Here is a 16,784-nt window from a genome sequence, read left to right on the forward strand (position 1 = left end):
CAAACTAAAAAAATTAAAAACTTGGGTGCGCCGACAGAAGATCGAGACGCAGTCAACAAAGCTTATTTACAAGCACAAATCACACGCTCACAAGAAATATTCAAAAAAGAGTTAAGCGTGGAATTTTACAAAACGCAGGAACAGATTTCGGAATTAAAGACCTCACTAGCAAACATTTTTGAGGCTATAAGTAAATTGTATCCCTCGCCAACATTCATATACAACAAACAGGATTGATCATGGAGAGAAGGGGAATCGTAAATGAAATTCATGCTCAAGCGCGAAAAACTTTCCTCGCCGTAGAGTCATAATGAAAGGGATTGATGATTTGTGGCAGGCGGATTTAGTTGAAATGGGAAATTACGCCAGAATAAATAGTGGTTATAAATATCTATTGACAGTTATCGATACATTCTCCAAATATGCCTGGGCTGAAGCAACGAAAACTAAAAATGCGAATGACGTCACTGCAGCGTTTTATAAAATATTGAAAGAAGGAAGGGCACCAAAGAACCTACAAACAGATGATGGTAAAGAGTTTTTCAATAAAGATTTTGCAAAGCTAATGGAAAAATATCACATTAACCACTACTCCACATATAGTGTAATGAAGGCATCGATTGTTGAACGCTTCAATCGCACATTAAAAAGTAAAATGTTCCGTGACTTTTCGTTCAATGGAAACTATAAGTGGATTGATATCTATAAAAAGTTAATATATTCATACAATAGAACGAGACATCGTACAATAAAAATGCCGCCATACAAAGTAAATTCAAAAAACGAACAAGAGTTACTCGATACCGTATATAGCAATCTAAAAATATTCAAGACACACAAGTACAAGGTGGGTGATTTTGTTCGAATCAGCAAATATAAAAATATATTTGAAAAGGGGTATACCCCTAATTTCAGTACAGAAATATTCCGTATTAAATTAATCAAAGTCACAAACCCAGTAACATATATATTGGAAGATTATCAGGGGCACCCCATTAAGGGATGTTTTTATGAGGAGGAATTGAAAAGAACTAAGTATCCCAATTCTTACCTAGTTGAAAAAGTTTTAAAAACTAGAGGAGATCGTGTTTATGTCAAATGGCTGGGTTTCTCAAATCAACATAACTCTTGGATAAATAAAAGCGATTTAATATAGTAGAAACACATCATTCAAAGCATAGTACTCATTATGTCAATAACGCTAGCCCTAACGGGGAAATCTTCCATTCTAACCGCGGAATATTTCCCTTCATTGCAGCTCTCTGGAGATTATGAATGTGCATTAATTGATTTCCATTCATACAACTCTATACCCAATGTCGATAATGATAACAATCTATTTCATATCGGTGAGAAAGTAATCGAAATTCCCATAGGATCATATGAATTGGAAGACATTGTCGATTATATAAAAATGGCCTATGGAAGAAACAATGGGTCAAAAAGTATTGAAATTGTTGCTAACAACAATACATTGCAAATTGAAATATTTTCTTCGCATGATATAATCGACTTTAATCATGAACATTCTATCGGAGGATTATTGGGTTTCAAAAGAGGGACTCTCTCACCCAACATAACACATAAGTCATCCCTTCCCGTGAACATTATGAGAGTGAATGCAATTCAAATTCAATGTAATATTACATCCGGTGCCTTCATGAATAATTTACCGGTGCATACTATTCATGAATTTGCAATAAATGTTTCCCCTGGATATAAAATAGACGAAATACCAAGAAATTTAGTTTATTTACTTGTTAACGTCAAAGAAATCAGTTCACTTAAAGTGTGGATTGTAGATCAAGAAGAAAGAATAATAAATTTTCGCGGAGAGGAAATTACTTTACGCATTCATCTAAGGCCAGCTGACAGATGATTATTTATAATAAAAACATAAGCGGAAAGTCAAAGGCAAACACTCAAGTGCAAACCGCCAACCGCAGACTACTGCCATTAACTAAGCAAAATATAAAATTTTTAAAATCTCTCAACCTTCGTTTAAAACAAAATGACTGAAATTCTTAATGTATCCGAAAAGCCTTTTTCAGATGAAAATATTACTAAAAAAGACTACCATAGTTATGTCCCATATATTCGTTCATTTAAAAACAATGATGAAATAAGAATAACCATACAAAATCAAGATTTGTATGTATTACCGGCTGAAAGTTATATTTACATAGAGGGTACCATAACAGTGGCCAGTGGAGAAAGAGCAATCAATGCTCGTTTGAAAAACAATTGTGTAGCGCACATGTTTGATGAAATCCGATATGAGCTTAATGGTGTTGAAATTGATCGATCGAGATATCTTGGAATATCAAGTACAATAAAAAATTTCGTATCTCTAACAAGTTTTGAGAGTAATATGCTTCTAAACGCAGGATGGAGTTCTTTAGAGGATATATCCGTAAACACATTCAACTTTTATGTTCCATTGAAGATGTTACTCGGTTTTGCTGAAGACTTCCATAAAATTATCTTGCATAGCAAACATGATCTTATACTTCTGCGAAGTTCCAGTGATAGCCAAGCATGCTATTCATCGGATCCCAAAGAAAATCTAAATTTAACCATCACCAACGTGATGTGGAGGATTCCCCATGTTCACCTCTCTGACATAATGAAAGTAAAAGTTATGAAAACAGTGCGCGATGGTACGTCGTTACCAATTGCATTTCGAAGTTGGGATTGCCATTTTAACCCCACATTCTTTGGTTCGATGAAGTGCAATTGGAATGTCAAGTTGTCGTTGAACAGGGAGAGACCACGCTTCATTTTGTTTGCATTTGTACGAGAAGGAAAGTTTGCTCATTGTAATTTAACCAATATAAAAGTTCATTTGAACTCTGAGACCTATCCATATGATGATTTAAATTTAAAATTTGATGAGAATCGATATGCCATACTCTACGAAATGTATACGAAATTTCAAGAAAACTATTATCAAAGGGAGTCATATCCAATTTTAAGTCTTAAAAAGTTCAAAGAATCACCAATAATAGTCATTGATGTTAGCCATCAAAATGAAATGATAAAGCATGGACCAATAGATGTCAAACTCGAGATTGAAACGAGTAAATTAATCCCTCAAAATACTCATGCCTACTGTCTTATATTACATGATCGATTGATGGAATACACACCTTTGACTGCAGTTGTCCGAAAAATTATTTAAGAATAGAATTATTTTTGATTTATTATTATTATTTATTATTTTTTTTGCATAGTTACATGAATATATAAATAAATAGTCTTTATTTACATGAGATTTGCTTAGTTAATAAGTTAAAATTACATAAATAAATAAATAAAAATAAATAAATAAATAATGTTGTTTTTTTTTCTTTTACATTACAATGACTTAATGAATATACTTAATAATATCAGTACTATACTTATTCTATTCGACAAAATCCAAATTCAAGTCGTCTTAATCATTTATTGATGCCAAGTCAAGATTTTGAATATCATTCAAACTAACATCAAACACCATTGGATTTATAGACTCCAAGTCGATTTCATTACTAGATATGCTATGGTTTTCATTTGCAATCGCATAGTGCCCCCATGCATATGTATTAATGCCATCTTCTCGAATTTTTCTTTTATCGTCGTTATAGCTTAAAGTTATTTTATTAACTTTATTTGTAAACACTGTGTGTTTTTTAGACCTAAAAACTAGCATGCTATCACTTAAATTCTTTTTATTAAAAAGACACTCACGATACGTTTCAAATGTGTATTTTCTTAACACAGATTTCTTGACGCCCTTAGATTTTTTTATTTCCGCACAATCCTCCACTTTCATGGAGTACATTTTTGGCCTCAACCCTATGAACTCAGTCATTATTCTCCCCGAATTCTCATCTTTCATCATTCCCAAAACTTTTTTATTTGCAATAGGGAAATTGAATCTATTATTAAGAGGTAGGTCGGATGTATCAAATCTTGCTTTAATATCATCCGGAGTTATTTCTTCATAGAAGTCCCTACCTATGAATTCGAGGACCATGGAATCGGTGTCAGTGTACGCTAAGGTTACATCATTCCCGAACTTTTTTTTCAAAAATCCATAGTAGAAATCATACATAAAATGTTTAGAAATTTCTAAAATGGCAAACCCCATTTGAATAGGTTTATCTAATAAAATTTCTTCTTTGTTCATTTGGATGGCGACCATATTTTCTCCAAAATGAATAAGGCTATTGAAATTTGGCCTAGAAATCAATTTCACCGCACTATTTCTTTGTCCTACTGTTTCCCATACCTTTACAATTCTCACGTCTGTCCGTTTTTCCACATTTTCCATAGTCTTGCCATATATCGCATTATTCAACAATTTGAAAAAATCTTTTTCAAATGCAATATTTGTTTTTGCTCTATAGCTATTATTTATATCGATAAAGGGACGTAAATAATCGCTTTGTACAAATGTTAATATCCTGTGTACTTTTTCAAGTTTTAAACCCAAATCTAAACATTGTTGCAGATTTCTATAGTGGATTACATAGTTTTTCTTATCCTCAAAATCTGCAATCAATTTTTTAAATTTGGATCCGGGAGGAAATTTGTTTTCAGGACATGGTGGAAAATCGTTTAAATAGTCATGGATTTCTTTAGGATAGGAGAGATCTACCTCAAGGAAATAACCATGAGTGGCATCGGCAGGTAATTTAGATATATTATCAAAAAAGAATTTTAGTAGAAATTCTGGACTTCCAATCACCCACTCGAAATCTTTCTGTGGGAGACATTGGGACATGGCTAGTCCATATAAATTATTTGCGTCAATGTATAAGAGGATACTCAAAACTAGATCCTCTATATAATCTTTCATATATTTGTTATTAGCACGAACATATCTTTTGCTACACTGAACTATTCCACCTCTAATCCCCCTCATACAGAAATTATGCATTTCTTTATCTAATAAGAGATGTAGTTCAGTTGTTCGTGTAACTAACTTCAACATTGCCTCCCAAGAAAGACCAGGCACCGTAAAGTAATGGCATGGATCAAGTTCATGAATGTCAATGCACATTGTGCGAAATTTTTCGAATATGTCAGCTAATAAAAGAACATCTGTAATCAAATACAGTTCCATATAGTCTTTTAATGTCTGACAACCCATTGTTCTCCACACATTTTGTGCATGTGTGTAGTCTTCCACAGTGCATGGTGTATCATTTAGAGTGTTGTAAAATTCTTCTATGGGCGGTAGCTTATCATCGCTCAATTTACTATGACTTGATAAATAGTCGTAGCAGAAAACCCCTTTCCTTTTCATTAGATCGAAATTGGCTGGGAAGTGTTCCTTTACATTGTGAAGGGCATCATCGGTCAAATTACGAGCAAGTGTATCTAAACTCGCAGCCATAAATTTGAAACTATCCAAAAACCTCAATTCTAATATTTTTTTATTTCCCATTGGAATTATGTGAGACATTGAAATATATGTCTCCTTATTCTGAGCAATAACAGACGTAGTACCCTCAAAGTGGGCCAAGTCTTTGATAAAAAGATGACAATCATATTTTGAAAAATTGTGGAAAAAAATAGGAATAAAATTGGCTACTTGATACTGAAGGTTGCAGCTGTTGTGTGCTGCCCCTCTGTATTTGCCTGTGAGGTGACAGTGATCTCTCACCTTTTTTTCCACCCTAGTGTTAATGACACCTTTGCAAATGTGGCATGTTTTTGCTTTTAAAAATTCCCTAGTCTCTAAGGGCGTCAAGCTATCCATCGGTTTGATTACCTTTAGACGATTGTAGATTAGTTTACAATCCGCAATTAAATTTTTTAAGAACTCTTTGGATGCATCAGCACCCGTCTACGTTCTTAAAATATTTTGCGAACTATCATAGCTACATATGATTTTGTAGCCATATGCACATGGCACATGTTCCTTCAAATATGTGGTCTTTGAAGTGCTACCACTCTGTGCACTACAATCCTCTAAAACGCATTCAAAGTCCGCATACACCGTATGTGAAACTTTAATTTGTCTTTTGAAATTTTTAAATGTTAATCTTTGACGTTCTTTTTCGGGCATCGTTCTCTTTACCTGTTGGCATTTTTCGAAATGATTATTAAGGTTCTCCTCCGTTGAAAAATGACGTAAACATAGATCGCATAGGAAAATACGTCCATTATTTTTTCGTTTCTGCATGCTTAAAAGTCTGTAAAGAGAAACAAATACTTTAGATAAATCGTGATTGTGCATATAAGAAAGAATAAGAATTACCTCGACTTGTTTAAAACAAGTATATAATGTGATTTGTCTCCTTCCTCCAGCAGTACTAAATCAACATGATTTAGTTTTACATTTTCAGTTTTAAAATACGGGCCGACAATGACATCATTAACATAGCCGAACACATTAACACTTATCTCCGGATTTTGTTCTTCAAAGCGTTTAATGTGTTGTAACGCCAATGGGAAATGTAGTCCACCAAAATTTAAAATTTTCCCATTTGCCAAATTGATTATATCACTGCCTATGTTGACGTTGTATGAGCTTATCGCATTTCTATTGTTTCTGGGCATGCCTCCAACTGCAGCTACCATACACCACTTAAAACAGAAATCGTCTCTATTTTTTATGTTCAAGCATGCTAATTTCCTTTGCAATGCTAGTGGTGTGGGCAAGTATGATGAACCATTGACAAGGTTCACTCGATTCACATTGATGTCTAGTCTAGCAATCTTACTTAATGCCCATCCTGAATCTCTTTCTTGAAATTCGGACATTTTGTTCAGAATGCTATCGAACTGTGTCTCAAACAGTTTTTCAATATCATCTGATTTTGTGGCTAGACACATTTTTGTTATGTGATTAAATATTTTTGGCGCACACACACCATCACCATTAGACTGTTGAGCTGCTTCATTAACCGGTTTTACATATTCACCGACTAGTTCAATATTGAACTTTACGGTGATGTGCTCCTTGATTTTTTTTGTCACTAGATTCACCAGTGATGATTTAGCCTCATTCAAAAATTCTTCAGGAAGGATTACATTGCTTGTATTGCAATATTCATAAATTGCGATACGTTTTTTAAAAGCGCTTTTTGTTTCACGCAATTTCTCCCCTTCTTGCTGTTGCTGGCGTTGAGGTAGGCTAGAAGTTGATGGAGTGTCTATGTCATTGTCGGCCCTCACCGCACTCGTTTTCCGTTGCTCGTTCACAATTTGGCTGATATTTCCGCCATGGTGAATGTTCATCCTGTTGCTGTATGTAGGTTTTTCCACATCTATTTTGCGTTTCTTGATGGGCATCTCTAATGCAGTTTGCTGACTGATCCACTGATCGTAATGTTGTTGTTGTTGTTGCTGTTGAAGGCCATTGTAATATTGATGATTTGCATGCAGATTGTTGATCCATCCTTGATCGTAATGTTGTTGTTGTTGGAAACCAACGATACATTGATTTTGATTGGTATTCAACCATTGATATGTTGGTTGATTGTTGTTCCATATTTGTTCGCACTGTTGTTGTTGTTGTTGTTGGAGATGGTTGCTCCACTGATGAGAAAGATGTTGATTGTTGTTGTTGCTCATGTTACCGTTGAGTGGGTAAAGTTGTGGGGCTTGCATGTTGCCCCAATATCCCTGCTGTTGATTGATGACATTTCCAGTTTGCGTGGATGCCCCACCACCCATTGACATTGCCACTAAACCATCATTCATTTTCCTTTTATTGGAATTCATTTCCATCACTTGTCCTCCAAGAACTTGAAGACATTTCTCTTTGTGAGACATCAAAATATATTTATTTTCACAGAATTCACCGCATATGCAGTGTCTGGAAACATGAGAATTGTAATCTCTCTTACCGGCGAAGTTGATGGAGCACAAATTGCAGAAGTAAGATGCCATTTTCTTGTTTTTGTTTTTTTTTTTTTTTTTAGGATTTCCAATATATGTAGAAAAAGTGTTTTTGTTGTTGTTGTTTTTTTTTGTTAATTTGACGCGTGAGCACGTTTTTCGCTTCCGTTTTGTTATTACCAAACAAATGTTTAAATTTATTTGAACAATATATATATTTTATATATTTTTATATATTTATAATTGAAAATTTGAAAAGCGCAAGATTTCGAAACGTTATAAAAGGGTTTGAGATTGGACACAAACTGAAGACATTATTTTTTTGAAGTGAAGTTTTAACCCTTTACAAGTGTATTATAGGACACTCTATCGCTATCACATCATAAATTCATCACTTTATCTCGTTTGCTTTTCTATAGGATCACTCAATTAGTCTCCCCACCTATAACCAAATCATAAGGTACAGACAAAACAAAACGATATCATTGTCACCAAATAGTCTAATGCCAGACCTAACGATCATGTACAATTTACCGGCAAATCATATATTAACCATCCTTATCAATTAGCCTCATCACCTAGTCTCAATATCACTGCAATCCTAACCAAACGATCAAACGAAAAATGCCATACACACGCACACGCTTTTCCAACAATCATTTTATATTTTTTCCACATTCACTTTTCTTTATCCAACAATAACAACAACTCAAACACATCAGAACCCAAACGTGTACATTCAACATACACAGAACCACATGCATTTTAAGAAATTTTTTAGAATACAAGATTAGCAAGATCATATCTTTGGAGAAAGTCATAAATAAATCTATTTTCCCCCAATAAAATTTTTGGGATCCTCAAAAATTTTAACTTGATAAAACAACTTTCATAAACCTTATCATCTTATCAACCAACCAACGTGAAGTTTTAACCCTTTATAAGTGTATTATAGGACACTCTATCGCTATCACATCATAAATTCATCACTTTTTCTCGTTTGCTTTTCTATAGGATCACTCAGTTAGTTTGGAGAATGTTATAGATAAAGTGCATCGAAGTGCAACCAACAAACCATCGAAGTGCAACCATCTTTGATAAACATATGTAACCCCTGTCAAACAATAAATCAATTTTGTAAGCCCCAATAACATTTCTGGCATCCACAAAAATTTAATCTTGATAAACGAACGTGCAACCAACTTTGATAAACCTTATCATCTTATAAACCAACCAATGTATTTAACCCCGTCAAACAATAAATCAATTTTGTAAGCCCCAAAAAAGTTTTGGGGATAATCAACCTTATCTTTGTTTACATAGCACTTGACCTAATTACATAAAGCACGTGACCTATATCTTAAACGCAGACCAATAAAAATTCAACCTTATCTTATCTTATCTTTGCATAAACCACTTGACCTATATCTGAAACGCAGAAAGTATCTCTACTGCCCGAAAGAGGTGGTTACCGACGAAAACATCAAACAAATCCACAAAATGATTTTGAGACCGTAAAATGAAGTTGATCGAGATAGCAGAGGCCTTAAAGTTGTCAAAGGAACGTGTTGGTCATATCATTCATCAATATTTGGATATGCGGAAGCTCTGTGCAAAATGGGTACCGCGCGAGCTCACATTTGACCAAAAACAACAACGTGTTGATGATTCTGAGCGGTGTTTGCAGCTGTTAACTCGTAATACACCCGAGATTTTCCGTCGATATGGGACAATGGACGAAACATGGCTCCATCACTACACTCCTGAGTCCAATCGACAGTCGGCTGAGTGGACAGTGACCGGTGAACCGTCTCCGAAGCGTGGAAAGACTCAAAAGTCCGCTGGCAAAGTAATGGCCTCTGTTTTTTGGGATGCGCATGGAATAATTTTTATCGATTATCTTGAGAAGGGAAAAACCATTAACAGTGACTATTATATGGCGTTATTGGAGCGTTTGAAGGTCGAAATCGCGGCAAAACGGCCCCATATGAAGAAGAAACAAGTATATACAGCACTAAGTTCGGCCGGGCCGAATCTTAAATACCCACCACTATGAACCAAATATTGGAGTTTCCTTTGAAATTTCAGGATGGCTTGAGGATACTCCCCGAAGATAAATTTAAAGCTTTCACCTATGAGGACTATATCAAATTCTGGATTTATAAGAACCATTTTTGTTTGAGTTTTAGAGGGATCATTAACATCTCTTGTAAGTGGGCAAAAAAATTATAAAATAACGTCTTGATTTGAAATCTTAAATCTGTAGAAGTAAAATCTGGAAATTTTACATTGAGTTTCAAGCAATTTTCATGATCAGTGCGCCTTCTACACCCTCAAGAAGTGAAGTCGGTCTATATGGAGGCATTACCAAATGGACCGATAAAAACTTAATCCGATACACGTTTTTGTGAGCCTAAAATACCAAAATATTTACAATTTCAGGCAAATCACATAAAAACTACGGTTTCTAGAAACCCAAGCAGTTAAATCGGGAGATCGTTCTTATAGGGGCTATACTAAAATATGGACCGATACTCACCGTTTTCGGCACACCTCTTTATGACCCGAAAATACCTCTAGATTTCTATTTTTAGGCAAATAGGATAAAAACTTCGGATTCTAGAATCCCAAGAAATAAAATCGGGAAATCGGTCTATATGGGGGCTATACCAAAATATGGACCGATACTCACAATTTTTGTCGCACGTCTTTGTGGTCCTACAATACCTCTAGATTTCCAATTACAGGTAAATTGAATAAAAACTGCGGTTTCGATAAGCCCAAGACCCCAAATCGGGAGGTTGTTTTATATGGGGACCATACCAAAACATGGACCGATACTCACAAATTTTGTCGCACGTCTTTGTGGTCCTACAATACCTCTAGATTTCCAATTACAGGTAAATTGAATAAAAACTGCGGTTTCGATAAGCCCAAGACTCCAAATCGGGAGATCGTTCTATATGGGGGCTATACCAAAATATGGACCGATACTCACAATTTTTGGCACACGTATTTGTGGTCCTACGATACCTCTAGATTTCCAATTTCAGGTAAATTGAATAAAAACTGCGGTTTCTATAAGCCCAAGAAGTAAAATCGGGGGATCGGTCTATATGGGGGCTATACCAAAACATGGACCGATACTCACCATTTTTGGCACACCTCTTTATGGTCGTAAAATACCTCTAGATTTCAAATTTCAGGCAAATTGGATAAAAACTACGATTTCTATTAGCCCAAGACCCCAAATCGGGAGGTCGGATTATATGGGGACTATATCAAAACCTGGACCGATATAGCCCATCTTAGAACTTGACCTACCTGCAGGCAAAAGACGAGTTTGTGCAAAATTTCAGTACGAATGCTTCATTATTGAAGACTGTAGCGTGATTACAACAGACAGACAGACGGACAGACGGGCATCGTTATATAGTCTTAGAATTTCTCCTTGATCAAGAATATATATACTTTATATAGTCGGAAATCGATATTTCGATGTGTTACAAACGGAATGACAAACTTATTATACCCCCGTCACCATTCTATGGTGGTGGGTAGAAAAAGTGTTGTTCCACCAAAACAACGCATCGTGCCACAAGTCATTGAGAACGATGGCAAAAATTCATGAATTGGGCTTCGAATTGCTTCCCCACCCACCGTATTCTCCGTGTAGGTTAGGTATCGTAGATTAGGTGTCAATTGTGATACTACACGCAAAGAAAAAAAAAAACGTTTGGAAAACGTGTACCGAAAACGTTTTTCTTTTGTTAGAGTTTTTTGAATTGCTTCGCAAAATTTTAAACTTTTATCACCAAAAAAATTCGTTTGTTACAAAATTTTTATTTTTTCAATAAAAAAAATTATTTTTGAAACAACAACACAGTTCATTTCGTTTATATCAAACACTGTTCTTTTGTGACTTTAGGTCTTTAATAAGACACATTTTACAGTTCAAAATTTAATATAGTACAATGTAATGTTCAATATTTTTTCGGAATCTTCCGAACATATCTGGAATATATGTAAAAAAAAAAAAAACAAAAAAAAAACTTTGGTCGAATCAGGGATCGAACCCATGACCCTTGGCATGCAAGTCAGATGTAGCAACCACTGCTCCACGGTGCCAAACTAACTGTTTGTTTCTGTTAAATAAACTTTGTTTATTCGGCTCGTGGGCGCCGCAAGCTATGCTATATAAATATAACTTATATGGATAATTATGTATTGATGACCATAACAGGTACATAGCTCAGTGGTTAGTGTGTTGGCTTACAAAGTGCATGGTCCGCGGTTCGATTCTCCGTCCAGGCGAAAGGTAAAAAAAAATTTTAAAATTTATAAAATCGTATAATTTCTTCTACATTGTTGGTATTAGAGGAAAAGGTGTTAGGAACTAAAAAACCTCGTGGGTGTGAGAAAGATGTGAGGGAAAATGCAATTAGCAAGAAAACTTTTTTTTGAGTTAGTCTTTATGAAATTGTTTTACATCCTGGAAAAGAATAAACGTTTTTCACAAAAAGTATATACTTTTCTTCCAAATACACTTCCTTACAGCGAAAAGCAAATGAGAAACGAACTTTGTTTGTCTAAAATTTCGTTTGGGAGGAAAGAATTATTTTTTTTGCGTGTATACGTGATTTACTTCTCTCTAATTAATGAAGGTTTCTATGGGTAGCTCAATGACAAGTGAACTCCTTTTTATGCCGAGTTTAAATGGCGTTTCACGTTGCAGTGAAGTACTTAGAGGAGCTTTGAAACACTCAGCATCCACCGTTGAAACACATTTTGCTATTTGGTCGAAACTGGAGTTGAATCCATGACCAAGGCGGGCCATTGTACAACTGTGGCTCCCACGTAAGGCGCACGGCGATAAATTCCCATTTATAAAAATTGTTTTAAATTGAAGCACTTTCTTTTGTGCGTCTTTAGTCGCTACTAGAATCGCACATTTTGCATATTTTAAAAAAATCGCATGGCGTGAGAAATGTTGCAAAATGCGAATAAAGTCGCACAACGGTAACACTTGTTATGGATTTGGCCATGCTGTGTATACTGCTTTCGGGTTCTTTGGTGTTCATCTTCTTTCAATAGTGCTTTCAGATGATCTTCGTCGAATTATGTGGATCATCATCATTATGTGGATCGTCATTTTTTAACCATTTCTTTCCATAGACACGCGAGCAAATAACATGCTATCATAAAACAGGTTTGTGATCGCCACGATCATTCTTCCTTCTCTGGTTCTATGTCAATCCAATATTTTATTCAATTTAGTTAAAACGAACTCACAATTTTGCTTGCGTTTAAAACAATTAGCTCTTGGACAATCTATTTGCTTCCCTTGCCGTCTGTGTGTGTTTTTTGTGTGAATAAAACAGCATCCTTTGTAAACACTGAGGCGCTATTTCAATGTAGCACTACAAAGCGTAATAAAACCCATTTAATTACACCAATCTCATTGTGTACTATAGAGCATTGAGAAAAGAATCACTTACAATTTTGTGGTAATAAAAGCCTGTCATGCAAGACGAAAGCCAGATAGATTTCATGCTTTTACTACATGGAAATTTATTTTCTACGCATAAAGTTTGTTCACTACGAACATTATAATGGGATAGGAGTTGAGAGTTAAATGAAAATTAAAGGAAACATCTACTGATGTAGTAGGATTTGGTGATTTTATAAGATGGAGATACGTCTACGAGTTTCACTGTGGTCAGAGCTTTGTTGTGTTGAGGATGAGAATCTGTGAAGCAGTGGGTTTTTGTCAAAAGGTTTCAAATAATTTTATTGGAAAGCTTATAGGCATTTATGTACGATAAGTAGTTTGTCTGTACTAAATTATGGTAGAACAAATATACACGGTCGTATGTCAGGTCAGGACGATATACTTTATATAGGGAAATCGATATTACGAAGCATTGCAAACGGAATGGCAAATTATTATAGCCCCATCAACAGCACACACAGAAATATGTTTAACTGTTTTATTAGAGAAATGAGTGTAAATCGGACGAAAGCTATACATGGGAGCTATTTATAAATCTGAACCGATTTCAATCAAGCTTGGCATACACACGCAGAGAAGGAATATGATCACCTCAAGCATGTTTCAAGAGCAAAATGTTATTTTTGTATGGTAACCATGTAACATGTTTGTCACTAAAATGTTATTTTCTCGTCAAATATAACATGCTTGCCGCAATCAGATACATGATTTCCGAGAAAATAACATGGTTGCGAAAACCATGTTACATGGTCACCACCCAAGAATAACATTTTGCTCTTAAAACATGTTTGAGGTGATCATATCCCTTCTCTGGGTGCACAGTTAGAATGGTAATTCTACTCACTGTGCAAAATTTGAAAACGGTCCGACTAAAACTGCGAGCTGGACACAAAAATAGATCAAGAGACAGGCGGACATCGATAAATCGAATCAGAATTTAATTCTAAGACGATGGAGAAGAAAAGATGGGTCTTTGACGGCTACTTCTGGGTGTTACACACAAATGCACTAACTTTTTATACCCTGTACCACACTAGTGGTGAAGGGTATAAAAATAGTGCTTTGCGTCTAATTTGTGAAAGGGCACAAAATATTGGCTACTGAGTCCAAACCGCATGAAAATCGAATAAAAATTGTTGAAATGGCAACAGTTCCAAAAATGAAATATTTACATTTGCCAGGGCTAGGGTTAAACGAAATAAGCATATTACTTTGACATCTTTTTACTGATCACTTCAAAACGTAAAATATACAATCATCTCAGTACTCCCCTACATGTCCTTTTGTCATGCGTAGCAAAAAACTTTGAAATTGTTCAACAAACATTGCTTTTAAAGCGCATCCTGGAATCCCCCATTGATTTTTTCCATTTCCGATGCAGTCTTTTTGAAGAAGTCTTAGAAAGTACGGAATTTCGCATAAAGGAATAGAAAATCAATGATAAAGTAAACAAGTATATGCGGCCGTAAGTTCGGCCAGGCCGAATCTTATGTATCCTCCACCATGGATTGCGTAGAAACTCCTACGAAAGACTGTTATCCACAATCGAATTAAAGGGTGATACGGTCAAAATTTGGTCAAAGGAAAACGCGTGTAAATCGGTGAAATCGTTTATTTAAAAAATCAAATTAAATTTCTTTTTCAAGTTCAATTAGTATAAAATTCAGGAAAAATATTCGGTTAGGCTTTCGCTTTTCCAAATCCGGGCCTCACGCATGACACCTGCCATCAGATTTTGTACAGCCACCTTGTCCACCATCTTCGCCGCAGAAAGCCAGTTTGCCTTGAACTGCTGCTCGTCCTTAGCCGTGTTTTTGGTCTTCTTTAGGTTCCACTTGACAATAGCCAAGTATTTCTCAATTGGGCGGAGCTCTGGCGTGTTGGGAGGGTTCTTGTCCTTGGGAACCACCTGCACGTTGTTGGCGGCGTACCACTCCATGGCCTTTTTACCGTAATGCCAAATCCGGCCAAAACAGTACGGAACAACCGTGTTTCTTCAGGAAAGGCAGCAGACGTTTATTCAAACACTCTTTCACGTAAATTTCTTGGTTGACAGTCCCGGAAGCTATGAAAATGCTGCTTTTCAAGCCACAGGTACAGATGGCTTGCCAAACCAGATATTTCTTTGCGAACTTTGACAGTTTTATGTGCTTGAAAATATCTGCTACCTTTCCCCTTCCTTTTGCCGTATAAAACTCCTGTCCCGGAAGCTGCTTGTAGTCGGCTTTGACGTAGGTTTCGTCGTCCATTACCACGCAGTCAAACTTCGTCAGCATCGTCGTGTACAGCCTCCGGGATCGCGCTTTGGCCGTCGTATTTTGTTTATCATCGCGATATGGAGTCAGTACCCTCTTGTAAGTCGATAGTCCGGCTCGTTTTTTTTGGCTCGATGCACGGTTGTAGACGATACACCCAGCTTATTTGCGGCATCTCGGAGAGACAGGTTAGGGTTTCGCTTGAAACTACCGGCAACTCTCTTTGTCGTCTCAGCGGCTTCCGGTTTTCGATTTCCCTCCGATCCAGACTTCCTGGCTGTCGACAAACGTTCCCCCAAACACTTTAATTACATTTGTAACGGTTGATTTGGCAACTTTTAGCGATTTTGTCAGCTTTGCGTGCGAGTAGCTCGGATTTTCGCGATGCGCGAGCAAAATTTTGATACGCTGCTCTTCTTGCTTGGACGGCATATTGACAACTGAAGAATGAATTACAAAATCAAAATAGGAGCAACATTGTACACACACACACCCTCAAAATGAGGGGTGTTCAGGTTTTTTTAAATGCAAAATTGAAAGAAATACGTCAAGTTTATATTGACCAAATTTTGACCGTATCACCCTCTAATTGGGTTGTGGTATCTTAAACCTTCTTAACATTGTTTTCTACATTGTTAGTTAGTCCATACGTGGTATATATTAGACAAAACAGGTATGTATAGGTATGTCTACAAATAATTACGAATCGATATGGACTTTTGCACGGTACGTAGAGAGCCAGAATTGAAATATGGGGGTCGTTTATGTGGGGGCTATATAGAATTATGAACTTGATATGGACCAATTTTTGTGTGATTGGGGATCGATTTATCTGAGGGCTATATATAATTATAGCCCGATATGGACCTAGTTAGGCATGGTTGTTAACGGCCATATACTAGCACAATGTACCAAATTTCAACTGACTCGGATGAAATTTGCTCCTCCCAGTGGCTCCAAACCAAATCTCGGGATCGGTTTATATGGGGGCTATATATGATTATGGACTGGTATGGAGCACTTTTGACATGGTTGTTAAATATCATATACTACCACCACGTACCAAATTTCGACCAAATCGGATGAATTTTGTTTCTCCGAAAGGCACCGGGGGTCAAATCTGGGGATCGGTTTATATGGGGGCTATATATAATTATTGACCGATGTGGACCAATTTTTGC

General features: G+C 36.1%; 3 protein-coding genes across 4 annotated transcripts in view; 2 read left to right on the forward strand and 1 right to left on the reverse strand.

Moving 5' to 3' along the window:
* Oamb (Octopamine receptor in mushroom bodies) overlaps positions 1–16,784 on the forward strand; it is a 501,549-nt gene that overhangs the window by 209,903 nt on the left and 274,862 nt on the right. The gene's annotated exons all lie outside the window — the stretch shown is intronic.
* LOC142234252 (uncharacterized) lies at positions 2,012–3,181 on the forward strand. The gene has a single exon (XM_075305341.1). The coding sequence runs from the start codon at positions 2,012–2,014 to the stop codon at positions 3,179–3,181; it is 1,170 nt and encodes a 389-aa protein (XP_075161456.1).
* On the reverse strand, positions 3,437–5,749 carry LOC142234261 (uncharacterized). Its single transcript, XM_075305353.1, has one exon. It carries the CDS (start codon positions 5,747–5,749, stop codon positions 3,437–3,439), a length of 2,313 nt encoding a protein of 770 aa, XP_075161468.1.

This window comes from Haematobia irritans, chromosome 1 (genome assembly GCF_050003625.1).
Source record: "Haematobia irritans isolate KBUSLIRL chromosome 1, ASM5000362v1, whole genome shotgun sequence".
NCBI classification, from domain to species: Eukaryota; Metazoa; Arthropoda; class Insecta; order Diptera; family Muscidae; genus Haematobia; species Haematobia irritans.

Coding starts and splice junctions, on each gene's coding strand:
- LOC142234252 (XM_075305341.1), top strand. CDS start 2,012: ATGACTGAAATTCTTAATGTATCCGAAAAGCCTTTTTCAGATGAAAAT.
- LOC142234261 (XM_075305353.1), bottom strand. CDS start 5,749: ATGGATAGCTTGACGCCCTTAGAGACTAGGGAATTTTTAAAAGCAAAA.